At 51.9% G+C, this 27,998-nt stretch overlaps 1 protein-coding gene and 1 long non-coding RNA gene across 8 annotated transcripts in view; one reads left to right on the top strand and one right to left on the bottom strand.

The window, feature by feature from the left end:
- Positions 1-27,998, top strand: part of SH3PXD2A (SH3 and PX domains 2A) — a 235,174-nt gene that overhangs the window by 108,870 nt on the left and 98,306 nt on the right. For all 6 annotated transcript variants that reach the window (XM_038578696.1, XM_038578699.1, XM_038578695.1 and 3 more), the window contains 2 exons: positions 12,337-12,413; positions 22,196-22,287. In XM_038578696.1, the coding sequence (XP_038434624.1) occupies positions 12,337-12,413; positions 22,196-22,287 (169 nt within the window). The remainder of the gene's footprint in view (positions 1-12,336; positions 12,414-22,195; positions 22,288-27,998) is intronic.
- LOC119866579 lies at positions 10,796-27,107 on the bottom strand. 2 transcript variants are annotated; one of them, XR_005380536.1, is made up of 4 exons: positions 26,928-27,107; positions 17,396-17,516; positions 16,412-16,542; positions 10,796-15,807 (listed from the first exon to the last, which is right to left on the bottom strand). It is a non-coding gene; the product is annotated as an uncharacterized LOC119866579 (long non-coding RNA). The 2 variants fall into 2 exon arrangements; XR_005380535.1 differs by having other exon boundaries at positions 10,796-16,542.

Below are 27,998 nucleotides of genomic sequence, written 5' to 3'. Positions count from 1 at the left end.
GAGAAAGGCCACACACAGGAAATTCCAGCTCTGCCACTTACTAGCTTTGTGACCTTGGGCAGGTCACTCGGGTCACTTTTCCAACCTTCAATTTACCCAGCTGTAAAATGGGAATAAACAGAACCTGGTACCTAGCTCATAGGCTGTTACAAAGGCCAAACAAAAGAATAAACATAAAATATGCAGCACAGTGCTTGGCACACACCAGGTACTCAGTGATGTCACCTGTTACTTGTATTGTCCTTGCCACCCTTGCAGGAGGGCGGGGAACCACAGAAAGTGTTGGTGAAGAGGGTTGACTGTCAGGACTCCATTCTGCCACCAGAGCCAAAGCTCGAGAAAAGCAGGCTTTGGGGGACTGTGTCCACACAGATAGAACCAGGCAAACTTCCCTCTGGCTGGCACGGCCGGGCGTGTGGTTGTGGGGCCGCTTTCCAATGGGCCTCTGCATCCTGGGGATTTTCCTCTGCTCCAGACCATCAGAAGTCAACGGTGTCTTTCAGCATTGCCCTTGGAACCAGGACTGCCCCTGCCTGCCCACAGCCTCCTCAGCTGGCTGGGCCCTTCTGTTGTGTCTCTGTGCCCTGGAGGCCCTATACCCCCAGCCTGCCCCCCACCACTGGCCCCTGCTGTGGGCTAGGCCACAGGGAGAGGCTGCCGGAAAGCTCTGCCCAGAGTCCCACCATCCCCTTTCCTGAGGGCAGCCTCCCCTGGCAGGGAGGAGCCGAGGCTGCAGGGGCTGAATGGGGCCTTTTATTCTGCAGCTCTCCCCGGGAGGGTGTGAGCCACTGCCCACCACGCCCGCCACACCCACATCCACACGGTGGGGACAGCCTGGCCCTGATGCTGGGTTCTGAGCTAACCACACTCTCTGGCCCCACTCTGTCTGGGTCCTGGAGGGCGAGCCCATCCTTGCTGCAGCCCCCAGCACGTGCAGGGTGAGATGGTTACAAGTCTCCTCTGGTGATGTGTGTGTGTATGTGTGTGTAAATAAGAGAGACAGTCTAGAGCAAGAGGCTGTCAACATACACACTCAAACTTATCCGTTCAGTAAATGTCAACAGGAGCCACTGTGTGCCAGTGCTTGTGCTGGGCCTTGAGGATACAATAGTAAGCGAGGCATCATACAGAGAGGTAAGATCATGACAAGCCACAGTGAATTCTGGGAAGGAGACAGTTGAGGGCTGGGAGAGAGGCGGTGAGGCCTCCCTCCCCATGTGCTGATCTGCAGTACGGAAGGTGTTGTCTATGCAAAGAGCCGTGGGGACTGTGTCCTGGGAGAGGGGATGGCATGCACACAGGCCCTGAGGTGAGAGAAACCTGGCAAGTTTGTACACCAACTGAAGCCCAGCATGGCTGGCATGATGAGACCAGATGGCAGAGGGAGGTGCGAGTCAGATCCTGCAGGGCCTCTCGGGCCATGGAAAGGAGTTTGGACTTTCCTCTCAGTGCCCTGGGAAGTCACTGAAAGGTTTAAGCAGAGGTTTCATTTTAACAATGTTATTTGGGCTACTGGGTAGAAAATGGACTGGAAGTGGGGGTGGGAGGTACCGGGAGTCAGAGACAAAAGGTCACCATACGCCTCATGGGCTGTTGGCCAAATGTGGAGTGATCTGACCTCACCCTTCTCTGTAACAACAGGCACTTTGTGTCAGACCCCCTCCTGCGTGCCCAGCATTGTGTGCTGTGCTTGTCCCGTGGGCTTCCAGGCCACGTCTCAGCTCTGGAATCCTACATGACATGGGAAGGCTGAGGCCTGTGCCGGTTCATGTACCCAGGACACCAGGGTTTGAAAGGCCCCAGGCCTCTCAACTCTGCAACCCACTGTCTGAACCCTACTGGCAGCTGAATGGTGCTAGATTTTGATTCTTTTTTTTTTTTTAACCTTCCCGTTGGACCAAGAATGGAAAGGTGAGATCTGGAAAGTGAAATCATACCAGCGTGACTGTGACCTAGAAGGTCAGTAGCCTCAGCATTTGCCACCGGGCCCCCCATTAGTGTAGGTATTACACGGATTTGCCAAGCACCTCCCAGGCTGTGCTCAGCCCCATCCAAGCTGAGCTCTGAATGAGACCACAGGCTGTGCTTTTAGGAACCCCAATGGCATCCCGGTGGCATCTGTCCTCCATGTGGCCACTTTAAGTACTATTGTATTTAATCCAAAAATTTCTGCCTTCCCTGGGGCTAAGGGGCACATGGGAGGTCAACCGCAATGCTCCATCTACCTACCAGGGCTGGGCTGGCCCAACCTGCCTGCTTTGCGCCCTGCCTACCCATGGTGCTCCCGTGGCCAACACGCTTCCCTGATCTGGCATTTATTTGGAATCTCTAGATGTGGGCTACCTAATGGGTGATTCAAAAGACCTGAGCTGTTCTTATCTGCCAGTGTGGAATCCAAAGGAAGATTATATAGCTAATGAATTATCTTCAGTCTACATCAGTGTTAAAGACCCAGCCTGAGCATTTGGCAAAACAAGGGAGGACATGGTGACAAATTCAAGGTTTTGTTTCTGTGAATGCAGCTCTTCCCAAAGCTAATGCTTGTAGGTAAGCACTTACCCCTGGTTACAACAATTAATAAAAGTGTGTTCACATGTCACAGAAAAGGACTTCCTTCCAAGGATCCAGACTCAGTATGAACTTAAATTTGCTACAACTTGAATCAAATCATAAATTTTTAAATAAGCCCGGAGAAAATAAAAGTAAATACCACTAAAACAATAAACATGTTAGTCCCCCATCTCTACAATAGATATCAGCCATTCTAGAGTTCTGACCTCCATGCCAGTACAGAAGTGTTCACAAACCCCACCTAAAACCTGCTCAGGCACAAGGACGGTGTTCTGGGTTTCACCATATTCTCGATTTCTTGGCCTGGGCACTGGTTACCTAGGTGGGCTCTGTGAAATTATTTGAGCTATACATATGCATGTGCACTTTCCTGTATGTACATTATACTTCAAAAAAAAGTTTTCTTAAAAAAAGGAAGGAAAAAAATATGTTCTGATCATAGCTCTCTAAGGCTGCTCAAAAAGACTTCAATTCTGTTTGATTTCAGTAAAGACAAGTTAATACCTCTGATATGCCAGGACTAGGTGCTTTCTTTCTAGCAGACACCTATAAATCCCACCTGGACCCACTGAGGATGGGGGGATTGAAAGATTGTGTTCCTTTAAGCGTGGCTCTGTCCTGGGAATGGGAACCTCCAAACCAGAATGTGGAAGTTCATTTTCCTCTCCTGGATGTGGTGGGTCTTACTGTAAGCATGTTGTAGCTGCGGGAGAGTTAAGCTTTCCATCTGTGGTGAAACCCCAGAGATTTTTGCAAATGTATGAGAGAGGGAGCAGAGAGTGGGTGTGGGAGGCTCACCTGCGTGAGTCACCCTAGCGCCCCCAGGTGGGTGGATGGAGTGAGTAATCGCTGCATCTCCTCTGTGTTCTGTTCTCTGCTCTTTGAATTGAGCTGATGGGAAGAGCGTCCCAAAGGAGTGAAATGGGAGCTGTGTGGGAGATGGTGTTTTTAGGGGGCTGGGGTTTGAATCCGGAAAGGCGGTTACAGGGTGAAGGGAGCTAGTGTTTGGCCTTGAGTGGGGAAGATAGAAGATAGAAGGTGCCGAGGATACACTAGAGTGCTCAGATCCCACCTAGCCAGGGAGCAGGTGGGTGGGGCCAAGATTTACCCCCACCTCCAGGCTACCCCACCTATTTGACCTGGAACTGTCAGCTCAGCTCATAAGAGATCCCATTTGCTCAGCGTTTATTATGGGCTGGGCTATGTATTCAATGATTTTGTACATGAGTTCATTGACGCCTCACAGTCACTCTTTGAATTAGGCATTACTACGCCCATTTTGCAGTTTGAGGAAATTGAGATTCAAATACGTTGTGACTTGTCCTACACAACAGTAAATGACAGGGCCAGGTGTACTAGTCAGGAACCTATAGGTTATAGGTGACAAGGACTAGACGCACCTCAATCTGGTTTAAGAAAAATCAGGGAAATATATTGGCTCACGCAACTGGAAACTTCAGGAGTAATGGTTTCAGGCACGGCTGCAAGCAGGTGAACAAATCGTGTGTCCCTCTAGTTCATAGCTTTGCTTTCTTCTTCTGCCACTTAGACAAGCTTACCCCACGTAGTGAAAGAGATTTGCAAAGATACTTCCAAATTCACTGTGGTATACAGTGTATGAGTTAGCAGCCCCTGTAGAAAGAGTACTTCTCTTTCTGGGGGTTCCAGCAAAGGTTCCAGGCTGATTCTCCTCCGACCAACTTGGGTCACCTGCCCATAGCCGGGCCATACCGATTGGTAATGCCAGGAGTTAGGGGTGAGATGAGCCCCACTGAAACCAGACAGACAGAGAAGGAAGGAGGGATTGTCCCTCCAAAGAAACTCAGGGCACCGTGCCACAGATGCCTGCCGTGCTAGACTCTGAGCCAGAGCTGTGGGGGTGGAAGTTAAGTATTCCTTTAATTCTCCGCAGGCATTACCCCTGTCTTTATCACTGTCTTAGTCTGGCCAGGCTGCTATAACAAAAGAAAACACAGACTGGGTGGCTGATAAACAACGGAAATTTATTTCCGACAATTCTGGAAGCTGGAAGTCTGAGATCAGGGTGCCAGCATGGTCAGGGAGGTCTTCTTTCTGGTTGCAGATTTCTCACTGTATCCTCACATGATGGAGGTTTTAGGGAGCTCTGTGGGCTGTCTTTAAATAACAGCACTAATCCCATTTGTGAGGGCTCCACCTCCCGTACCACCTCACCCCTCACAAAGCCCCACCCCGGTACCATCACAGTAGGTATTAGGATTCTAACATGAATTTTGAGGGACTCAGACATTCAGACCATAGCACACATGATGAGCATACATGCCTGTCATTTTTTGCAAGGGTGGGGGAGTTAGTTCCTCTAGTTACCTTCGCACCTTCGCAAGTTGGTTTGGCAAAGAAGGGGCTCTCCTGGGGGCCACATCAACCAGCAGAGCCAGAGAGGACCCCCCCCCTTTCCACTTACTTGCTCTCTGATCCACACAGCTTGCCTGTCCCCTGTTGGGCTCTACAGACCCTTGATGCACTCTCCAGACCATCCTTGGACCCTCCTGAGGGCATCAGGCAGCACCCACATTCAGTGCACCCAGCTCTGGGCCAGGGATTGCCGGGGACAAAAGGGAGTATAGAAAGTCATCCCTGCCCTCAGGACAACTGCAGTCCATTTATGGATATAAGACTCATGTGTCAAGCCAGTGCTATGGACGCTCCCATGACCCCATGTAGTGGGTTGAATAGTGAACCCCCCAAAAAAGATATGTCCACATCCTAATCCCCGAACCTGTGCATTTGACCTCATGGAAAAAGAGTCTTTGTAAATGTAATTAAGGATCTGGAGATGAGATCATCCTGAATTTAGGATGGGCATGAACCTAAAAACAGGTGTCCTTGTAGGAGAAAGGCAGAGGGCCACCAGAAGCTGCAAGAGTCAAGGATGAGGGACGTCTAGGTGGCTCAGCGGTTGAGCATCTGCCTTCAGCTCAGGTCGTGATCCCAGGGTCCTGGGATCGAGTCCCACATCGGGCTCCCTGCAAGGAGCCTCCTCCCTCTGCCTGTGTCTCTGCCTCTCTGTGTTTCTCATGAATAAATAAATAAATAAAATATTAAAAAAAAAAAAAAAAGAGTCAAGGATGGATGTGTCCTAAAGCCTACAGAGGGAGCACAGCCTTGCCGATGCTTTCAGACTTCTGGTCTCAGAATTGGAGAGAACAAATTCCTGTTGTTTTAGGCTAGTAACTTCGTGGCAATTTGTTATAGCTGCCCTGGGAGACTAATGCACTCCCTTCCCTTTTTGTCGTCAGATCCAACTAGATGGGGAGGAGTGTTGCCCGTGGAAGACAATGTCTCTGCACCATGGTGTCTGGAGCATCCAGGCCCTGCTGTGGCCTCCCCTTTTTCTTAGGCCAGTCCCCTGTGACACTCCAGGGCCTCTGGGCTGTACTGAAGGGAGAGGGTTGAGAGCATCTGTGCCCTGGGAGGCCTAGACATCGTGGGGGTGGGAGGGCTCTAGGAAGGTAAGAGGGGGCCCTGGGATTATGGCTCCCTGACAAATTCTCTGGGACAGCAGGAGATGGATGAGAGTGGGACGACTGCCAGAGGGTCCTGGAGGCCAGCAAAGGAGGGCGATGCAGGCAATCAAGGAAGGTTTCATGAAAGAGGCCTTGGGATGGGGAAGGAGGCCCAAATGCTTTAAAGAAAACCAAACTCCTTTTGATGGCTTTCAAGACTGCTACATGGCTTCTTTTCTGTCTTTGAGTATGGCTGTTGGTTGCCTCTGGCTGAGCATTCGTGCCCCAGAGCTTTGCATAACTGGCTCCCCCCACCTCAGATTCTCCACCAAACTTCCCTGACTGCTAGCTGAATTCTCACCACCACCCCCATCTCAGTCATGCCCCTTCCCATTACCCTGTTTTATTCTCTTTTAGAGGTAGAGAGAGATACATATGCGTAACCAAACTACTTACTAGATATGAAAATTGTATACTGTATCCCTTTCATGCATATCCCCTCCCCAGTTCAAATGTAAACTCCTTGAGAGCAGGGCCCCCATATGTCTTGTCCTCTGTGGTGTCCTTGGCACCTGGAGCATCAAGAGAGTGATGATGGATGGATGGCACTCCAGATGGCAGAAAAAGCAAGGGAAGGGAGATTATTCGAGGAAGTATACATGCACGCATGCGTACAGCAGACTTCAAGGGGAGAGGCTGCCAAGAATAGGTCAGCTTGAGCAGACCACAAGAGGCCCCGAGGCTAGTCCTTTCCTATTAGCCAGTGCCCTCTTATCACCACCCCACGCCCCCCCGTGCAATTTGTGCTTGCCCATCGGTAAAAACGTGTACCAGGTTTGTAGAAATTGCTGCGGACTCTTCACACTGGGGTGGGGGACTCCCTGACTAGTGGTGCTGTGTCTGGTGTTTCTACTCTTCCCTTGTCTCCTGCTTGAGGAACCCCCATGGATATATTTCATAAGGAGGACCCTGGAAGCTGGCCAGGGCTGCTGGCTGGCCCAGAGGTCTAACTGCTTTCAGAAGTTTCTGCCTTTTTTATCCACTTCTCTGTATCAATGAGAAAGAGCCATGTCCTCATCTCTCATCTTCTTGAAACAATTCATTCTCTTAAGCAAATGCCAATTACGAACACCCATCAGGTACCACTGAGATGCCACATGATGTGCCTGGTATCTTGGGCAGGAAGAAGAAATACCTCTGCCACCTAAGCATGGGGATCTTCATGAGTCAAGGCCCCATTTGCATGTCTGGGCCCAGAGTGGACACTCTCCGTGAGAATGTCAGGCCACTCTGGGAGTTGGGACAAAGATTGACCTCTGCCAGGCAGTGCCCACCGACTTGTGGCTGACCCCTGCCCAACCAGAGCAGGGGTAGGGGACAGGCAGGACAGGGGGGTTTGCTGTTTTAGGGAGCTCTTTTCTTTCCAAAGTTCACTAGATGCTGGGTCCTGTCTCTTTCCCACTTTGTTGCTCCATCCACCGATTCACTTGTATCTTATAGGCAGAGACCTCAGGAGCACCGCTTGTATATGGCATATCCCACTGTCCATGGTTATTGCTTGCACAGTTCTCAGCCAGCCCCCAAGACATCCGTTCCCCAGACCACAGCATAGCACCTAGCATGGAGATGTTAATAATGCTCCCATCACACACAGAATAAAATCCTAAGTCCTCACCATGGCGCTCTCATCAAGGCCTTACTTGATTGGACCCCAAAGAACTCTGGATTTGTTGCCTTCTTTCTCCCCCTTACTATGTGAGCTCCAAAATTCCAGCTTGAAATATTAACTCAGCCACTTAATAGCTGTGTGACTTTGGACCAGTCCCCTCTGAGTAACCACATCCTGTGCAAAGTAGGGAGAATAAAAGTACTGGCTTTGAGGCGTCTGAGTGGCTCATGTGGTTGAGTGTCTGCCTTCGGCTTGAGTCATTGATCTTGGGGTCCTGGTGAGCCCTGTGTGGGGAGCCTGCTTCTCCTTCTCCCTCTGCCACTCCCCCTGCTTGTGCATGCTCTCTTTCTCCCTCTGTCAAATAAATAAATAAAATATTTTTAAATAAATAAAATATTTAAGAAAAAAAATACTTGCTTCAAAGTCGTGAGGATTAAGCAAGAGAATCCAAAGGAAACCTCCTAGCTCTTAGCATATGCCCAGCACATAGTAAGCCTTGGCTACTATTACTGTTTGTCTTGCTCCTTGGCTACTATTACTGGTTGTCCCACTCCTCCTCTTCTCTTCTCAATCCCACTGCCCTCACTGTATACATTTTAAGACCTCTGGGGTGAGCAGCCATGGAGACCCTGCCCGTCCATCTCCAGGTTAGAATGCAGAGGCCACAGTGGAGGAGGAACGTGCTTCAGGGTCCCCCAGATAACCTGTGGCCCCGGCAGGACTTGAACCCAGGACTTCTGCTGAGGTCCCTGCTCCTTCTGCTGGTCCCCCCAACTGAGCCCAACCCAGAACAGCAGCAAGAGGGACCTACACTTATGTGCTTGGGCCCTGTCAGGCCTGACAGCTTTCTTCTCCACTTTCAGGAATGAGTTATGTCCTGAGGTCTGTTTCGTGCCCCGTGTGTAATCTTCTTTATGATGCTTATCGTATTTCTGGGGCAGCATCTGCATGGCTTTGAAGACTCTGACAGGAGCTCTGAACGGGCTGAATTACATACACAAGAGGCCTTTAATGCCCTGTGGTCTCGGCTTCCTTAATGGGGATTTTCCTCCTCCTCCTCCTCCTCTTTTTCTCTCTCCCTTTTAATACGGTCACTGGTTTGGCTTTCCGAGTGCGGTTTGGATTCCTCACAGAGAAGTCAAGACTGTAGAATCCTTTCCAGATCTTCCCTCCCTCCTTCCCCTTCCTACCCTCCGCTGCCTGTGCCAAAGCCCCAAGAAAAGAAAATGTTGCTCCTGTCAGGGTTTCAGTGGCAAGGAGAGAAGCCCTATTGGGATTGCAAAAAAATCAGCTGGGCAATGGCTTGTACCTCTGACTTTGCACCTGAGCAGCAGCCGCCCGAGCCCAGTGGAGGGGGTGGAAGGTGTCCAGCGCAGAGGCAGGGTGGCCTCACTTGCAGGGGGTGGGGGAGGGCAAAGGGGCAAGGTGCAGGTGCCAGACCGGTGTGGGTGAGGAGCCCTCCCGCCCATCTCCCCACCTCAGCCAACCCCATCCCTCCCTTCTCCCCGCCTTCAGAACCTTATGGAGGTTTTGATTGTCCCTTTACTATTTATTTTCTGCTGGTTGTACCTGTAACGGGATCAGGTCTTATGTGATCTAGGTGTCTATACCCACATCTTGGGGACACAAGACTCAGAGGCTGGGCCAGCCTTGAGATAGGGGTGCTGGAGAGGGAGGCAGTTTGTCTCCCATCTGCCTCCTTTCCTGTTTGTCCCTTGGCACGACTAGAGAGGGCAGGAGTGCTATTTTTGGAGAATGGATAAGTCATGTTTCATCTCCTTTCAAGGGGAATGCATAGCAGAGCCAGGTCCGTGGGCCTGGGGCCCTGCTGTGGTCTCTCCTTCAGTTTCCTGCGCTGCTCAGATGAGGGCTCCAGGTTCTGTGCGATAGCGCATGGCCACGGGCATCCCTGGGCCGGAGCAGACTCCAGCTCCTGCTGGATGAGGCTGAGGCAGAGGGCTCAGGAAGGCCACCCAGGGCTGCCTGTCATTTTGTCAGTCCCAAGAGCGGGTCTCCTCCTGCTGCGGGCTTATCTGACACGCCGTCTCCATGGCTGTACGCGTTTGCACTCGCCGCGTGCTGGCAGCGAGGTGACAGGCACCCAAAAAAGGGTAGGAGGTGAAGAGGCCAGGAATACCAAATCTGTGACATCTTCCCCAAGGAAAAGGGGCCATCTCCAGTGTCCTGATAAATCATGTTTTATCTCCTTTCAAAAGGAACACACGTGGCAGAGATGATTTATCTTGATGACATTGTCCAGTCTGCAGAGTATCGTGCCTCTGACGGGGAGATGGCCCGTCTGCCCGGCTTCAGAGAGAAGGGGAGGAAAGCCAGCTTGAGGGACAGTCCGGGAGCGGAGAGCGAATGGGCGGCGAGTACCGAGGGGGCGCCTGCTGTCTGCAAAGCCTTGTGCTGCAAGGGGAGGAAGGAGCTGGTCATACCTGATGTGGGGAGATGGCAGGCAGGATGGAAAGCAAGTCACGCACAGGACAGGACAAGTTAGCTGCTCTGCGGTGTGACCAGGGGAGGGCTGGTGACCAGTACCCGAGGTGACAGGGAGCTCAGGCTATAGCAGCTGCTTTCAGCACCACTGCCCCCTCCCAGGTCCCCTACGCTTCACCTCTGTCTCCAAAGGCTGCTCATGGAAACAGCCGGGGGCTTTGTTCTAGCCTCGGGAACATACGCGGCTGCAAGTACCAGGGATGTGATGCTCTCAGATGTTCACAAGCTGGGAGCTGGCGATAAATGCTCCTCGCCCTCAGCCGGCATACTGCTGAGGGATTGTCCATTTTGTCCTCTGGATTTCCCCAGTGGACCTGAGCTGTGGTTCCTCATAGTGATTAACTAGCTTGGTAATACTTCCTTCCCTTCCCTGCCTTCCTTTCCACTCCCCCCTCTGGAGTCTTCCAAGAACAGCTCCCAAATAAACCACTTACACACCTCATCTCTCCATCTGCTTCTGGGAAACAACCTAAACCAAGACAATGCTTAGTACCTCCCTAGAGCCTCCATAGAAGAAGCTCAAGTGAATTGACATGCAGTCTACATATTTGTTCACACACAATGGCAATTATCTTCATTAGATCTCCTTTAATGCAAGTGATAAAAATCCATTTCCAACTAGTTTAAATAAAATAATTGATTATTTATACATGTGAAAAGTATCAGGTAGACCCTGGGTTCAGAACAGCTATATCCAGCTGCTCAAATGATGTCAAAATAATCTGCCCTTCATCATCTCTTTGCTCTGCTTTTCAACCATTCAGGAAGCATTTATGGAGTACCTACTATGTTCCAGGCACTGATCCTTTCAGTAGGTTTCCTTCTCAGGCAATGATAAAGATGGCCACTTAAGAAGTTTCAGGCTTTCATCCTGCCAGCTTAGCAACTCTGAGAGAGAGAAGGCTCCAGTAGAAGTCTCAGGGCTGACCCTCATTGGCCCAGATCACGTGCCCATCTCTGAGCCAATTGCAGTGACTCTGGTTGGCTGGGCTGGGTCACGTGCCTACTCTTCTTGCCAGGGAGTATGGTTAGCCCCTTTGAACCACAACGATTGGGAATGGAGGAAGAAGACTCTCCAGAGGGAAATCAGGCAGACTTGGACAGCAGATGCCTATTACAGCTATAGGGTGAGCACTTCACTTGTCAAGCTATGTGGGTTCTAAGATGTGTCAGCCCCCTGATGGAAGGAGGCTGTCAAATATTTGTAACACACAGCAGAATGGGGCACATGCCTTAGGAATGGACAAAGTGTGTGGATGTTCTAGAAAGACGGAGATTACTCCCAGTATGGCCAATCAAGGAAGGCCTTCCAAAAAAGGGACATTGACTTAGACACCGATGACCATGAGGCACAGAAATGTCAGCTGTGTTAGGACTTGAAAGTCAGACCAAGGAGTTCAGAGTCTAAACTGAATGGGCTGAAAAGGACTATGCATTGATCTAGTTGTTAAAATCGAACTCAGCTAGCTGAAAAGAGCCCGCTGGGAAGGTTTGAGGGGCTGGCAATTCCTTTAAGCCTCACCCACACCTGCAGAGGGGTGCACCAGCCCATCTGCATGGCGGCCTGCATTGCTGGAGGCTGTGTGCGCAGAGAGGCTAGAGAAAAGTCAGGCTGGGGCAGCCATGCTCCCTTGGCGTTGGCCTGTGCCCGCCCTGGAAATCGCCACCCACCTAAAACTAAGAATAGGAATTCCTGCCTGGCTGGCAGGAGCGAATGCCGATTTCTCAAGGAGGGAAGGGCCTGAAAACAAAACGCAGCGTGTGGGTTGGGCCATCCTTTGTATTATTTGTGAGGTCACTTGGGAGCCGCGCCCACGTCAGGGCATCGATCCTGCCATTAGACCCAGACAAGGTGATCTGGCCAAGATGGCAGCCTCTGGGGCCTCTCCTGTGCCCCAGAGATCCTGGACCTTCAGCCTTGGGCGCCTCCTGCCCCCTGGCAGAGGTGACTGCTCCTTTCTTGTTTTCTTCAATGGGCAGAGATGGTGGCACTTGGTGGCCAACTAAATCGCTGAGAAGCTGAGGGAGAGGGGAATGAGAGGGTAGGAGGCCCAGGTCCCATGGCAGCTTTCTGCAGAATCACTCAGCTCACAAGCATCTCTCTTCCAGGCAAGATCCTCTTCCGGAGAAGCCACATCCGGGATGTAGCTGTGAAGAGGCTGAAGCCCATCGACGAGTACTGCCGGGTAAGGGTGTGTCTGGAGGAGGGGGAGGGGCTGTCCATCTGCCAGAGTCTGTCTGTCTGTGAAGGAGGGCCGTCTGAAAAACCGTCTGCTGCAGTCTACGAGGTGCATCCTGACGCCTGGCATTTCCTATTCAGAGCGATGGGTAGGAGTGGCCCTCAGGGAGGGGTCACTCGTGACTGCGCCCCCCTCTGGGGCACAAGGGTCTTGGGATCACAGCTGAGGCTTTCCCTCTTTTGGGACATGTTAGTGTTTACAAAACGCTATTTGAAATCCCTTTCAGCAGCTTGGGAGCTGGGTTAAGATCTCCTGTAGACGGGATATTCTGTAGGTGACATTTTGCTGGACACAGGAGAGCTGTTTGTTTAAATTCCTTTTGGGACATTGTTGGAATCAATTCTGAGTTCAGTAGCATCTGAAACCTCTGAAATGTATATTTGTTTATCCACAGAAGTCCTGATGGTTACATATCTTTATCCATGCAAGTGCTCACACTTACACGCATGCACACGGGTGCGTGTGCACAGGTGCATGAAAACAGCCAATACCCAAGAAGAGATGGGATACTGACAGCGATGTCATGAAGCAGAGCCCATTTGTCTTTCCACTTTGACTAGAGCCCAGGACCCTGCAGTGAAAATGACAGGCTCCCACGTCAGTGGCTGTGGCACATGGCCTCTGGATGGCTGGGCTGCCTCGGTTCAAAACCCTCACTTCCCAGAGCCTCAGTTTCCACATCTGTATAATGGAAAAATAGTAGCTCCACAGAGGGTAGTCGTGGAGATAGAAGGAACTTACAGAGGCCAGGCACCAGCACAGCATCTGGGCCAGAGGAGGCATTCAGTGGATGCCAGCTTTTGATTATTATTACTGCTAGGCATAAATAGTTTAATGTTACCACTGGCTTTCATGGAGATGGGATTTCTTAGTTAAATAAAACCCATCGTGGAGTCTGACTCAAGACTCTTGAGGATAGGCAAGTGCTGGATTGTCTTTGGTTGCAAGTGTTGGTATTTGAGTGGAAAGAGCTGGGATCAAATCCCATTGCTCCTCACTAGCTCTGTACCTCTGGGCAAGCTCTCTACCTCCCTGAGCCCCAGCATCCTTAATCTGTAAAACAGGGTAAAGACCACTCCCTTGCAGGGCTCATGAAGGGGGCTGAGCCCGAGAGTGTGTGTCATAGTGTTTGTCACTTCTGAAATACTCTGTCCTTCCATAGCGTTGTTGGTACAGGGTTCCTTTATGCACTAATACTTTATGATTCAGAAACACTGAGTTTAGCAATAACAATGTTTAAATAAGAATCAAGTTGCTAAATGTACTAACTGGTGTTCCCAAGCCCATAGGAAGCCAGGCGAGCACTCCAGCGCTCCCAATTAGTCTCCATTAACCCAAGTTGCAATTTTGTGACTTGCTGGTTATACTTGGTCACATTTTCTGCCTTAACCTAAAAAGAATTCCTGATGATTAATTCCCCTACAGGAGAAGCTCCTCTTCTTTAGATCAATATTCATCTTTCTCTTTAAAGGGCATTTGCCATTTGGAGGCCAATTGATGGCTGCCGCCTGAGCTTTTGTTTCTCTTCATTCCTTTCCCAAGAAGTTAAATAAATGGGCACAGCCAATGGAGGAGGGGGCATAGGGCAGGGGAGGCCTCGCCCAGCTGGGGATTTATGGCTCACAAGCTCGCCTCCCGCCTCCTGCCTCCTGGAGCTGGTGGAGCCCAAGGCATCTGCAGTTGGTGTGTGCATCCGGAGGAGGAGGAAACTGATAACATCTTATCTCCTGGGATCAGGCTTTGAACAGGACCCCTGAATCAGGATGAGATTCAGGGGGGCTCTGGGGCCCTGATGGTGCTGCTGGTGGCCAGGGGTGCCATTCGAGTGAGCGGGGTCTGCAAGAGGCAGGGTCTCCTAACCTGATTAGCAAAGACAAGAGCTGCTCAGAGCCAGGCAACAAGGAGCTATGTCAGGGGTTCAGCGAGTAGCCAGCCATCTCACAGGCTGTAATTTACTCTGAGAATGGCAGGGGGGGCAGGTCAGTGCATAAGTGACCTTTAGTTCTGCTGAGCTAGAACACTAGGATCTGTTGTCTGATTGTCTGAGACCTTGGAATGACCTTGGAACAGTCATTAGGGATAAGCCAGAAACAACCCTTGGGCCCCCCCACCACCCCGAATTGCACTTCACAGCTCTGCCTCCCAGTTGTCCAATCTGTGGCCACTCAGGATCAAAGCTTCACTCAACATCCCAGGGCCCCTCAGTGAATTCCATAGTCAGTGCCAGGTACAGTCTGCTCCATAGCCAGCCCTTCCCTGGTCCGTGTCTGTCTTTGAACACACTGCTGAGAACCTCTGGGATTTTTATTTCCAGTACCCTGCATATGCAGCTCTGCTTGGCTGGCCAACATCTTGCTTGGACTGCTAGACAATGTGGACTCCCAGCCTGGGATTTGCTAGGGATTCAGATGTACCCAAAATTGTGAAGCTGGCTCTGCACACAGCAGCCAGCAGCTCTGCCAGGACTCAGACGTGGAAAGTCTGACCATGCAGTAGACCTCCCCAGACTTCGGGCTCCCTGCCCTCGCTGGCCAGCCAGTCCCTCTGCCCAAAGGAGGTTTCACAGCCCAAATCTCAGTGTTAATTTTAAACATATATGGAGCAGATTGGAGGAGCGTCACGGAAAATTTACCGAGCACCAGCCGGGTGATTGTTTTATGTGGCACTTGAGGGCTGGGTGTCTATCAAGAGGGGTTCCAAAGGCATTTCTTTAACTCCATAAATTAATTTAATGGGCAACTTGGTTATGCGGTTAATATTTAATGGTTCTGTGGCCTCAAAAAGTCAAAGACTTTCATCTCACTAACAAGCGTGAGCTATACTTTAGGGGCTCGGACCAACAGTTTTGTAAGTGACTCCATTTACCCTTTTCCCGTATGTGAAATACATGTTTGCAGTGTTTGTCTATGGGATAAAATAAATATTCCGGGGCAGGGTGGGGTGGGGGGCAGTGAGAGAGAGTGAGAATGATCAACTCACCCTTTGCCATGGGTAATGACGTTTACACAAGTCTCCATTTCCTGGTGGGTGCAACTAGAATCTTTTTCTTTCCCCCCCCCCCAAAAAAAGCTGAGTTTGCTTCTATTATTCTGCTCTCTGAGATAAACTTGCTTTTCAGGATCAATGGCTTTCTTTGTGGGAGGGAGGAGGGGCTGGTTGTAGTCAGACTGGGGAAGGGGGGTCATCCCTGAAGAGGTAAGGATCTCCCCCCACCCCCATCCCTCCACATCTCTCGGACTCCTTCATTTTTATCCCCACTTCCCAGAATCGAAAACTGACACTGTTTTGGGGTAGTGGTTCTAGGCATCTCCCACCACGCGTCGTCCATCGTTGGCTATCACTGTAATAAGGAGAAAGGTTCATGTCCCAACCGAAACACACTCCTTGAAGAAGCACCACAGCCTCCTGTTATACTCAGGCCTGGATACAGGGAGATTAACTGTTCTTGTGGCCTGAATTTGAAGGGCTGGCCTGGGCCAGGGGTGTTGCTGATGGGGAAACTGAGGCAGAGTGCGAAGACTGATCCATTCATGCCTCCCAAGTGGGCTGGTTCTCTGGGGGAACCCAACTGGTAGGATCTCTCCATCTCCATTAGTCCACATAGACCCATGAAAAGGATTTCTAGCCTGAGATAAAGCTGATTGTGTCCCTTTCCTCCTTAAAGACCCTCAGAAGAGCCGATTGACCACAAGAACCTCTGAGGGGCTTGGCTGGGCCCTCTGTGGGCTCATTCCCAGTGCTCCTCAGGCCCTACAATCCAGTCAACAGAAGTACAGCTGTTCCCAACTAGCCAGAGTCCCTTAGCCTATGCTTGCTTGTCCTTTTCCTGGGGATGCATTCAGCTCCCACAATGCCTCTCCTAGAAGCCCCCTGACTCCCCAGGGAAAGCTGACCACACTTGGTGTTCTGCTCCCCAGAAAACTGCATGCCTCTGTGCAGCACACCTGTCTCCCATAGGATTGTTGCTGTGTGTCCATCTTCTCACACCAGGAGCTCCTTGAGGGCTACATCTGTTATCTTTGTGTCTTCAGTAACAAGCAGGAAGCCTGGCCTCATGTGGGTGTCTAGCCAGTACCTGCTGACAAGATGCAAAGATCACACATAAGCAGAGGACACCTCCCAGGAGGGTGACATGTTCCAAAAGCTCCAATGTACTAGGATCCCTTGTGAATTGGCTTAACTTGCTGCTACGAATGAGACACTATTTCCATTTCAAAAGGATTTGCAGCTACATCCTTCAAAAAGAGAATTCTTGTGTTTGAAATACTGATTTATAGAAGTTCCCTGAACCCCCAGCTTCCTAGATATAGGGATCTGAGAAGAACAGCCCAGGCCGGCCAGAAGCAAATCTAGGGTGGGGATGGGGCAGAGAGTGGACGACCAGATGGGCGGAATTCCAGCTCACTGTGCCACGCCCCCACCTCACCCTAAGCTGCTAGGCTTTTACCCTGAAGATTTCCATTGATTAGAAATCAAAATGATGTTCCTAAAATGAGGAAAATGTTTGATCCCGTGGAAAGAGCAGGATGCCCGCAGTTGTTTTGCCAAATGTAAAACTTTTTTGTCCTTGGCAGACCTAATGCAGAGTGACAGGCTTCGTGGAGGGGGGTCGTTTCAAAGAAGGTCTGAGGTCATTTCAAAGAAGGTCTGAGACGCCTGGGGCCCCCTCCCATGCCACTGCACTTGGACAGCCAGGCTTGTGCCAGCCACATCTGGGTGGAGGTCTCAGAGGCACACAGTGCAGCTACCTTCTCTCTTATCCGAATCTGCATCTTCTAGAATGATGGCACTGTGCAAATGGTAGTCCATGTAACTGGCTCCCAGAAAGTGGCATGGGGCAGGCCAGGAGCTAGAGACTTTAGGCTAGTTTAGGACTCGGGGCCGGGTGGAGAGGAGGGGTGCACTGGAAGGACTGGCTGATGGCAAACCTGAGTGGCTCTTTGGCTCCTCTTCACCAGTCTCCCCTGGCCCTAGGCACCCACTGCCCTCAGCTCCTTTCTTCTCTTTCCTTATTTCTCCAGATCTGCTCTGAGCCAGCTCACGGGCCACCTAGACCACAGAATGGCAGGGTCAGAAAGGGATTCAGCTCAGCTGACATGGGACAGGGGCCTGCATACTGTAAGCAGATCCACAGGGCAGTAGTGCCCCCTCCCTAGATGCTGAGGACTATGAGGTCATGCTCATTCCAGCTCTTCCCACCTAACCTGAATCACAAGGCTCAGTCAGATCGAATGATGATCGGTCAGACACTGAGCTCACTAATGATGGTGCTGTTTGCAATGCTGAAGCCATGGACTGTTCAGAGCTGGAAGAAGTCTCAGAATGTCTGTAGCCTGGATTTGTTCCAGCTGTGTTCCATGGGCTGTCAGTAGGAATTGTTGGAGGACCTGCTCCATAATCAGAGAGCTGTGGGTAGTGGTGGAGGCAGTACAGACCAGTAGATCAGATGGAGCTCAGACTCTGGACTCAGATGGCCTAATTGAAAATCTTGCTTACTGGCTGTGTGGCCTTGGGAAATTGCTTAACCTCTCTATGCTTTATTTGCTTCTTGTGTAAAATTGGAATCATAGTCATACCCTATAGATAAGTATGTGATGTTACTATGATGACTAAATGAGCCAATCCCCCAGCATGTCATGATTATTAATAAATGCTGACCTAAACAAAGCTCTATAGGTTTCTTCCCTGCAGGGCTTCTCAGAGCCTTGGCTATACTAATGAACATGGTGATCTCCAAGACCAAGGTGGGCATCTACAAGGCCTCATGTCACATGTGCCTACAGAACTCATTTTACCTCATCAAACAGGTGTTCTATGAGATAGTGTGAGATTCCAGAGCTAGTCTACTTTATCCTAGAAGGAATGGCAACCAGAGAGGTGAGGTGAGTTGCCCAAGGTCATGTAGCAAGTATATAAGGGCTGGATTGGAATTAGAATTGAGGTCTGCTGACTCCCATCCCTGTGTTCTTTCTAGTAATAATGGCAATGAAGACAATAGCACAACTAAAATTTCTGGAGTGTTTGCTCAGTGCCAGGCACCGTGCTAGGCTCCTCCTCGCCCTGATCTCACTTAGCCTCCTAACAGATGGGTGCCATAGCCATATCAAACCCATCGTACTGAGCTCAGAGAGGGCAAGCAATGCCTCCAGCGTCACACAGCCCATGAATGCTAGAGCCAACACTTGAACCTGTGTCTGGCTGGCCCTGAGGCCCTGACTTAACCTTCCCCCCCCCCCCCCCCCCCCCCCCCCCCCCCACACACACAGCAGAAATCCTGAATGTCCACTGGCAGAGTTTGAGGCCTGGGTATCCTTGAAAATACCCGTGTATGGCCCCCACCTGCTCCTCGCAGAATGGCTGGATTTGGGGGTTCCCCGGCTCTGGCAGTCATCACCGGCCCAGGCCTCGGGGGCCGACAGCTCGGCATCTCGCTCGCCTGCCAGATGATTTTGGCCGGAGCTGGGCTTGGCGGCAGCGCTGATGGAAGCTCCCTGAGCCGAGAGCCCCTCTCAGCCTGAGATCAGGATGAGCCCTCAACGCGGCTCCCTTCGGGGCTCTCTGTTAAATAAAGATGCCACGGTGGTTCGACCAAAAGGCCTCTTTGTCTGAGGCCCTCACGGCCCACACGTCCTCTGCCCCCGGAATGCCGGTCTCTGTGGGCATGAAGAGCCCCTGTGTTCGCTGCCGGGGCCGCGCGAGGCCTGGCGGCGGGGGGCTCGGAGGTGGGGGGCGGTGCGCAGAGCCGGGAGGGTGCTAGTGCTCTGGGCGCGCTGGACACCGGCCCTGGCTCCCTTCCCTCTTCCTTTCAGGGAGGTCAGCCTGGCAGCGGGTCTGCACGCCGCCTGGGTCCCCGGTGATGGCTTCCCTCCTGCGTCCTGCCCTGCCCTGCCCAGCCCAGCCAGGTTCCGCCAGGGGCCTTGCTCTGCACAGGCCTGGTTTCCCTTCTGTCCCTGTTGTCATCTCGCTGCCTCTCAGTATATCTCTCTCTCCATCTGTCTCTCTACCAGTCTCTCTTTCTCTCTCCTTCTTCAGTCTTTCTTTTCCTTTTCCCTCGACCCTTCCTGAGGGAGAAAAGACCACATAGCATGTATGTTAAATGAAAACCTGAGTGGCTCAGTGGTTGAGCATCTGCCTTTGGCTCAGATCATGATCCCGGGGTCCTGGGATCGAGTCCCGCATCAGGCTCCCATGGAACCTGCTTCTTCCTCTGCCTGCGTCTCTGACTCTCTCTGTGTCTCTCATGAATAAATAAATAAAATCTTAAAAAAATAAAAGAAAACCTGAACACTCTGGGGGCAACTTGCATCCGTTCTACCTCCTGAGCACAGAGCTTCGTCCGGCACCTTAGCACAATAACCCCAGTGTTCCCATCATAAACAAAGGCAATGATGTCTGCCTCCTGAACAAAATGTCTACCTCCAGGACACCTCATCAGACATGTTCTTGCAAGGGCAGAGGCTGCGTCTGACTCATCCCTGTGACCTCCAACCCGCCTCCCCCCGGTGTAGCCCCATGTCAGGCACACACTGAAAAGCCTCGCTGTTTGCCAGATGATTGGGGTCAAGGGGCCTGGGATGGTGCCTGACACACAGTACTTCCCCCATTAAATGTTAATTTCCCTTCTTTTCTGTTTCCTCACTATTGGTGGGGATGTGATCTGTTAGAGACCCTTGGAAAGCCATGGGCTCTAGAAAGAACAGCTGTGAGTTGCACAGTGTTATCTTACCTGCTATGGTCGGGTCTTGTCTCATCTTGCCCAGGCGCTGGTATAACATCAAAAAGGACCATCATGGTGGGATGCCTAGTGCCCAGTGCCATACTTGTGTGGTTACCCGACCAGCTTGGGAAGAATTGAACAATTGCTTCCCTGTTCCTTAACAGCATACTTCTCTCCATGCAGCCAAAGACCACATGTGCTTTCTTTTTTAACCCTGCATTATCATGTCCTACTACTTATTGGATATTGGGCGTCTGCACAGCAAAACCCTTCTTCATTCATTCATTTGAGCAAATACTTATTGCCTGCTTGCTCTGTACCAGGCACTCTTCTAGGATCTGGGGACACACAATCCACAGAACAGAATCCTGACTGCCTGGACCTTACCTTCTAGAAAATTCTATCCCACCCTTGATAGGGCCTGTGGGTAGGCCAAGTGGCCTCCCTGACCTCCACCTCCTTATCAGTAGCACAAGGATGAGATCTGCCCTCAAGAAGACCATCATGAGGTTCCCCGTGACTCCTCACAGGGAGGCCCCAGCATGCTCAGTACAGGGGAGCTGCTAGATCGGGTCATGGTACCTGAAGCAGCCCTGGTGAAGGGGTCCTGGGGAGGCACAGGCACGTGGCAGGTTCCTGTTCAGCTGACCACTGACCTGGAGTCTTCTCAGGAATAGTCCTTCATAATTCCCACAATCCCAAGTTTTCCCCTCCCTTCTCCTGGCTCTATCCCAGGACTCTCTTGGCCCTGGCCCTCAGCCCTATTTTGGCAGTGACCTCTCCCGTCTGTTTGTCTTAAAGTATCATTCCAGTAACTTCTCTGCATAGTGAATTGAGCAGCCAGGAACAGGGCTTCACCTGGCCTCACACCCCCCTGTCCCCCTCCCCCACTTCCATGTTGGGCAGGCCAGGGGTCCCAGGTGCCTCAGGCTATACGGTATGGAGTATGCGCTGGTGTGCAGCCGGAATTCTGACACCTCTGACTGTAACGCCTTACTTTGCGGCGGCAGACTCTCAGGCCTCCCTGGATGACAGGCTCACAGCAGGCCTATGCGCCTACTGGACAGTTATCCCCCATCTGGTGCCCATCTTCTCTCTGCCCATCCAAATAATGCACACAACTGTACCCCAGCTCATGGCCACTCTTCTAAGAAGCTTTTCCACCCTCTTGAGCTTATACTGCTCTGCCAGGCGTCCTAAACAAAGCGCTGCTAGATCAGGCTGGTGCACCCTCTCCCTTGCTTGCACTCAGGCCGCGCCCAGCTCACTGAGCTCCTGCAACCACCGTGCTTGGTCTCACCACCCTCACTTGACCAGTTAATTCTTACCCTTCCTTTGGACTCAGCGTCAAAGAGTCTTTCCTAAAACCCCTCTCTCTGCTAATCTTCCTAGGTCCTATCAGATTCTGTTACAACACCCTATTGTCCTTGCTGGAATTATCTGCTTGCCATTAAATAATTAATCGTGCAGTCAGTGTTGAGGGACTGTGACTATCTGGTGTGTCTGGAATGTGACTGGGAGACACAGCAGGTAGAATTGGGTTGTCAGGCTAAGGATCTTGGACTTACTCTGTGGCCAGGAGGCAATTCTTTCAGGATTCAGGCAGAATGACTAACTCCTGAGGGCCTTGAGACCTAGGGTTCGATGGGCATTGTTTTTTGCTTGGTTGGCTGGTTGTTTAGTTGGTGAACTGGCTATTTGAATGGTTGGTTGGTTGAAGTGGCTGGATCATTGATAGATTGATTGGGGTTGATCGATTAGTTATTTTTATCAGTTGATTAGTTGGTTAGCGGATTAACTGGCTGGTTGGCTGCTTCATGGGATGGGTGAAAAGCTGTTTCATTAGTTAGCTGATTAGTTGATTTGTAGATGAGTTGTCTGGTTGGATGGGTGGCTAGGTGGCTCTATCTTCCATGGCACAGTCCTTGAGCCTCTGTCATCACTGTCAGCCCAAGATGACTGCTTTTGGTTTTCATCAGACCTAATACCCTTTCTTCCTGTCTTTCCACAGGCACTTGTCCGGCTGCCTCCCCACATTTCGCAGTGCGATGAAGTCTTTCGGTTCTTTGAGGCCCGACCAGAGGATGTCAACCCTCCGAAAGAGTAAGTGGTAGCTCAGGCCTCTCCTGTGCACTTTGAGGTGTGGGCTAAAGCTGAGAGCAGCATGGAGAGGCTCAGGATGTGGGGACACCAGGAAAGGGAGAGCTGGCAAGGCCAAGCAGGCTGGGGAGAGATGGGCCAAAGGTATACGGACCATTATTCCCCAGACTCTTGTTGCCAAAGCTTGCTTCTCATTTCCCTTTACCTCAGGGCTGGCAAGTAAGGATGTCTCTGCATTTGGGGAGCAGATTTTCCTCTGCACTCTCTCTAGCTCACAGGTAACTGTAAAGAACAGATGAAGTAAAAGAAAGTTTAATGGTCCCTCTGTTCAGAGGTCCAGGATTAGCAGTCATTACTCTTAATTGTTGATGCTACCAAGCTCACAGATGAAATGCAGGCCCGGGGAGGCATGTGCTGTCCAGGCTGAGAACTCACTCACTGAATAACTCCTGGGCTAGTTTATGATAGACATTAGTAGCCGTGTTTACAGAGGAGGAAATGAGGGCCAGTGAAGTGAGATGGTTTTCCCAAAGTCACACAATTGGTCCTATTTCACGTCTCCACCTATACACTTGTGGCAGTAGGTTAGCCTTTTGCCAATCTCCAGAAGGCCCTCAAGGAATGATGTCAACCAGGCATGGGGAGATATTTGTGCATCAGCGAAGCAGTGGGCATGGCTTTGCAGAGCCAGGCTCTGGGGTCAGGGCTTGCCACTCAAGGCTATGATCTCTGGTCATTTGCTCAACCTCTCTGTGTTTCTGTTGTCTCATCCCTAACACATGATAACGTGGGACTCATGGAATGGTCAGGAGAGCTTACAGAGATAACAAGGGGATGAAGACAGCCTGGTCAGTGCTATTGGCCCATAGGAAGTATTCAGCAGTTTTGCTCATGGAAGGTTGTAGAACAGAATGGAATGTGGCTCAGTGCACACTCCACCCTGCAGATCACAGCCTGGCTTTTGCAGGGAGGGGTCATAAAGCATTTGCTTCCAAGTCAACAGAGCAGAGGGTTATGTGCCTCTTTCTCAAGGTGGTACCAGCCAGCTGGGCTGGTTTCCAGCTGGTCTGGTAAGAGATGGCCTGAGACCAGGAAGCCCTCCTGCATGACACAGACCTGAGGCTCAGGAAGCAGGGTCAGCTGTGACAGATAATTCTGAAGGGCTTCTCCTCCCTGGCCCCACTCAGCCTCCAGGAGCTGCCAAGAGAGACTCGTGCTCCAGACTGTGGTGTGCTTGCCACAAGAGCCCAGCCCCGTGGGTGACTGTGGCCTGACAGGCTGACGATTTATCAGCCAAGTGTCTGCACCCCCCTCTCTCAGAGCTGCTTGCACCTTCCCCGCCCACAGCACACCTCCCCCTCCATCCTGAAACATAAACACAGGATCAAGTAACAGTGTATTTTGACTCAGGGGCGACTGTAGAGTGGCTTATCAAATTATCAAAGCCTGTGGATTTAATTGGAATTTTGCAGATAACCCCCTGCCTCTTTCAAGTGTGCTGCTGCAGGGGCCCTCCGGCGGGTGTTCACAGGACCTGGGGAGGGGGGTCTGGGTCCCTTTTCTGTCTTGCTGGGAAGGGAAGGCTACATAGCAGCCCAGCCTTGGTGAGGGAGGCAGAGCAGGCCCGAGAGAGCCCCTCAGCTTTGATCCCAGGCCGCTCCCTGGCTTCTGCAGGGGAGAGCAGGGTCCTCTTGTAAACTGCTAGCGTGGCTCTAGACCCTGGACCCGCACAGGAAGGATGTTCCTTATAGACACTTCAGGTGAGCCTGACCAGAGCAGCCATGGTGGCGTCGCATCTTCATGCAGCTGCCCCAGGAAGGCAGCTCCTGTCGTCCACCTCCCACTACTAATGCTACTGTGTACTGCTGCTGTGCCAGCCCCAAACGCCGGCATGATTCTAGATGCATCCCTTCCCTTTGCGCCCCTCCATCCACTAGCACATCCTGTGGGTACTACCTTCAGGGTATTTCCAGACTCTGACTGCATCTCACCTTCTGCCCTGCTGCCAGCCCAAGCCACCCTATCACCGATCCTCACCTGGATTCTGGCCTCCTGACTGGCCTCCCTGCCTGTACCCTTGCTCTCTGTGGTCCATTTTCAACATAGCAGAAGGAAGGATCATTTAAACTAATATGTCATATCATGTCACTCCTCTGCTCAAAATCCTCCATGCCTCTGACGTCACTCAGAGTTAGGGCCCCTCAGCCTGGCCCTCCCTTCCCTCTGGTAGCACCCTCTGCAGCTCCCCCCCCCCCCCCCCCGCCTTGTTCCTTTCCAGCCACACTGGCCTGCTGGCTGCTGCTTGCACCTTGGGGCCTTTGCACTGGTTCTTCCCTCTGCCTGGGCCCCTTGATCCCTCTCCAGGCGAGCCCCTTGGCCTGTTCCCACACCTCCTTCCAGTCTTTCCTCACACAGCTACTCAGCAAGGCAGGCCCTGGCCTTCTGTTAAAACCCCCCAGTGCCTACCCTCTGCTTCCTGGCTTCATCCTTCCCCGTGTAGACTGTTATCATTACCCACGCGTGGCCCATTCACTCCTGGCAGTTACCATCCATCCCTCTCACTGGGATGTCGGTTCTGAGAGAGTAGGATCTTGTACCCATATTCTCTGCACTACATCCCAGTGCCCAGAGCAGGTGCTCAGAAAACATCTACCAGAGGAAAGACTGATCACTCAGCCTTCATCATAGTCTTACACAGGAGATAGACCATGACGTGATTTCACAGAAGACTGGCTCCAAGCTGACACATCTGACCGTGGCCCTAACTCATCACTCAGCTCATGCTTCCTCAAGTTTGCCCCTTTTCACAGTGCCCCCTTCTGGTCTCCACCCGGCCGAGGCACATGGAGACCAGCCTTGGCCCCTTTGACAATTGTTTTCTTTTTAAGGACTATGTGTTCTTGGGAAGCCACAGGTTGAATAGGAACATGTGCACGTTGTGTATGGGTGTCTGTGTGTGTACATGTGCACCTAGGTGTGTGTTCACATGTGAGTGTCTTGATGGGGGTGCAGAGAGGAAAAGGAAGATGTTAGCTTTAGTGGTTACTTTCTCTCTACTCTATGTATTATCTCATTTAAATCTCAGGCCACCCCCAAAGTTAGTACTATTACCCCTATTTAGCAGATGGGGAAATAGAGGCCCTAGCAGTACCTGGCTTGCCCCTAGCCACACAACTGAGAAGTGGAAGAGGCAGGCCTTGAACAGGTCGGACTGCCTGGGGATGGGGGACACCATCCTGTCAGCTACCCCCCAACACACACACACACTTTCGGGGGGAACTGAGCATCTCTCCTGCCAGCCCCCAGCACATGGCCCCAGGGTAATGAGGACTCAGTGAGCAGGGGTGGGCAAGAAAAGCTAGCGATGATGTTTCTTAGCCTCCTCTTCAGGGATTCTGGAGGGCCATGTGGCTGGCTTGGGTTAGGGACAGCCCTAGTCACCAAATACTGAAAGAGGCCGAGAAAGACGCACCCCTGGAACTCAAGAGAATTCAGTGCAACACAAATCCTGGGTTGCCTCTGACAACCAGTTGGGCCCAGCCTCCTGGCAGCTACAGCTGGTAACCCTGCAGGGCCCGCGGTGACCCCTAGCAGTGTCCTGGGGCCGCACCTGCCATGTCAGCCCTCCCGGGCTCTGCTGTGTTTGAGCACCTGGAGGACCAACCCCCTACTAGACTGGGGGCCAGGTATTACCGGGCCTGGCTTCCGTAGGCACAGGACACTCCCCCCGCCCCCACCCTGAGCAGTGGGTACCTATTCTCTGGTTCCCATGTGGTGTCAGTGATGGTAAAGGGGAGCTAAGGCAGGCCCAGGCTGGCTTGGCAGGACTTACAGCCGAGTCAACCATGTGACCCAGCAAATGCCTCTTTTTACAAGTTTAAATTTTCATCCAAATTGAATCAGGGAACCCAAAGGTTCTCAGAGGGACTCCATGAGGCCTGTCTTCAGGTCCCTGGATTGATGCACATTTCTATTGGAAAGGGGAGAGGTCCAGCCCCATGAGAACCCCCTTCAATGGCCTCTGACCTGCCTTTCCATCTCCCCAGCCTCTTGACCCCCCAGTCCTGCCCTCATTCTTATGTTTCTGTTACCAGAGTGCAGCCAGCTATCGCCACCCTCCAAACTCATGCCCTCCTGTCCCCTCCACCTGCAGCAACCTTCTGCCCCCCTACCTACCTACCATAGGACCAAATCCCACTCAGACCTTCCAGAAAGCCTCACCTGTAGCGCACACCTGGCTGCCATAGGAGTGGCACTAACTATATCACATGGATCTGTTCACGGGTCTCTTCCACCATGGGGGCCCCCACCTCTGTGGCCTGGCACCTGGTCAGTGTTGACTGAGCCAAAACAAAGTTGAGGTCATTTAACAAAACTATAAGTAGAACTGCCCATGGTCATAGGAGCAAAGCAAAGAGCATTCTTCATCCCTCTGGAATTATTGGTCTGGGTTCAGAGACCTCTTGCTTCTCTCTGCCTCCATTTCCGTATCTTTAGAGTAGAAATCATGATGATGCCTGCCCCTCGAGTCACAGAGGGGAAACAGAGGCCAGGCTGGACCGCTGTGCTTCTCTCCTGTCACATGCTTAGCATCCCACTCGTCTATCTGCTGCCAGCCCACAGCATGTGGCCAGCAGGCTTACCTCTTACACAATGGCACCAGTGACGTGTGGTCAGCCCGCAAGACAGGCTGAGGGGCTCCTGCTCCTGCCATCCCCTCTCCGCTCTAGGTTCAGGCCTGTCTCCTCAGCTTATTTCTTCCCATGAAGCCAGCCAGGATCCTGGTCAAATTCTTGAACTCGCATGGGAGGAGCAGAGCCTTGCTGAACAGGTTTTTGTTCAGCCCCAAGGCCACAGAGCCACCCTCTGTTGTGGCCTGGAACAATGGTCCAATGTTTGGAGGGACCAGGTGTATAAGGTGGTGGCCCGTGGCCAGGTCGGGTCAGAACTGTCCTGGCCCCAGCCTGCCCAGAGCACTGGCTTCTGGCCTCGGAGTCCACCCCAGTATCCCTGCCACCTGCCAGGGGCAGCCAGGCAGATCAGTGAGAGAGGGAGGTTGTCCTACCAGGAGGCCTGCCCAGGCAGAGTCCAGGGTTTGGGTCCTGAGTATGGGCTGACCCAGAGGATGCTGAACAAGAGTTCCAGGAATGGAGGACAGAAGCAGGCAGCAGCTCTGGGGCTGCAGTGGGCAGGAGGGCTGACCCGACAAAAGGCACTCTGGAGGATCTCCCAGCCTCCCCTCCCATTTATATTTCGGAAGGGATGGAGGCCGTGGCTGCCCTCCCCTGGGGAAAACAGAGGCCAGGAGGACAGAAGGGATCCAGGAAGAAGACAGAGAGTGAGTGTGGGGGTGGTGCAGACAGGATGGCCCTGAGAATTTGGGGAGGCCCCTCCTGGGGGCACCCCTGTCCTCCATCCCGGTTGAATTCCAGGTCAGCCTTGTTCAGGAGGTAAGCTGACTGCTTGGTCATGTGTGACTCCTGATGTCATGAGTTAGAATCCGGGCTCCGCTGCTGAAAGCCAGGTGCACTCAGGTTAATGTTGGGGCCTCCTCTGGAAGTCACTCCTACCTGCCCAGGAGCTGAGGAGAGTTAAATGAGATGATGTGTGTGGAGCACACAGTAGCTGCTTACGTTCTCTTCATCTTCTCTGGGAGGCAAAGGGAGGGCTGTGGGGTGAGCCCTGGAAAGAGAGTCTCTGCTGTGCTTTCCATC

The sequence above is a fragment of the Canis lupus genome, chromosome 28 (genome assembly GCF_011100685.1).
Source record: "Canis lupus familiaris isolate Mischka breed German Shepherd chromosome 28, alternate assembly UU_Cfam_GSD_1.0, whole genome shotgun sequence".
Lineage (NCBI taxonomy): Eukaryota > Metazoa > Chordata > Mammalia > Carnivora > Canidae > Canis > Canis lupus.
The sequence above is the reverse complement of the archived record's forward strand: the minus strand, read 5'-3'. Positions and strand labels throughout refer to the sequence as shown.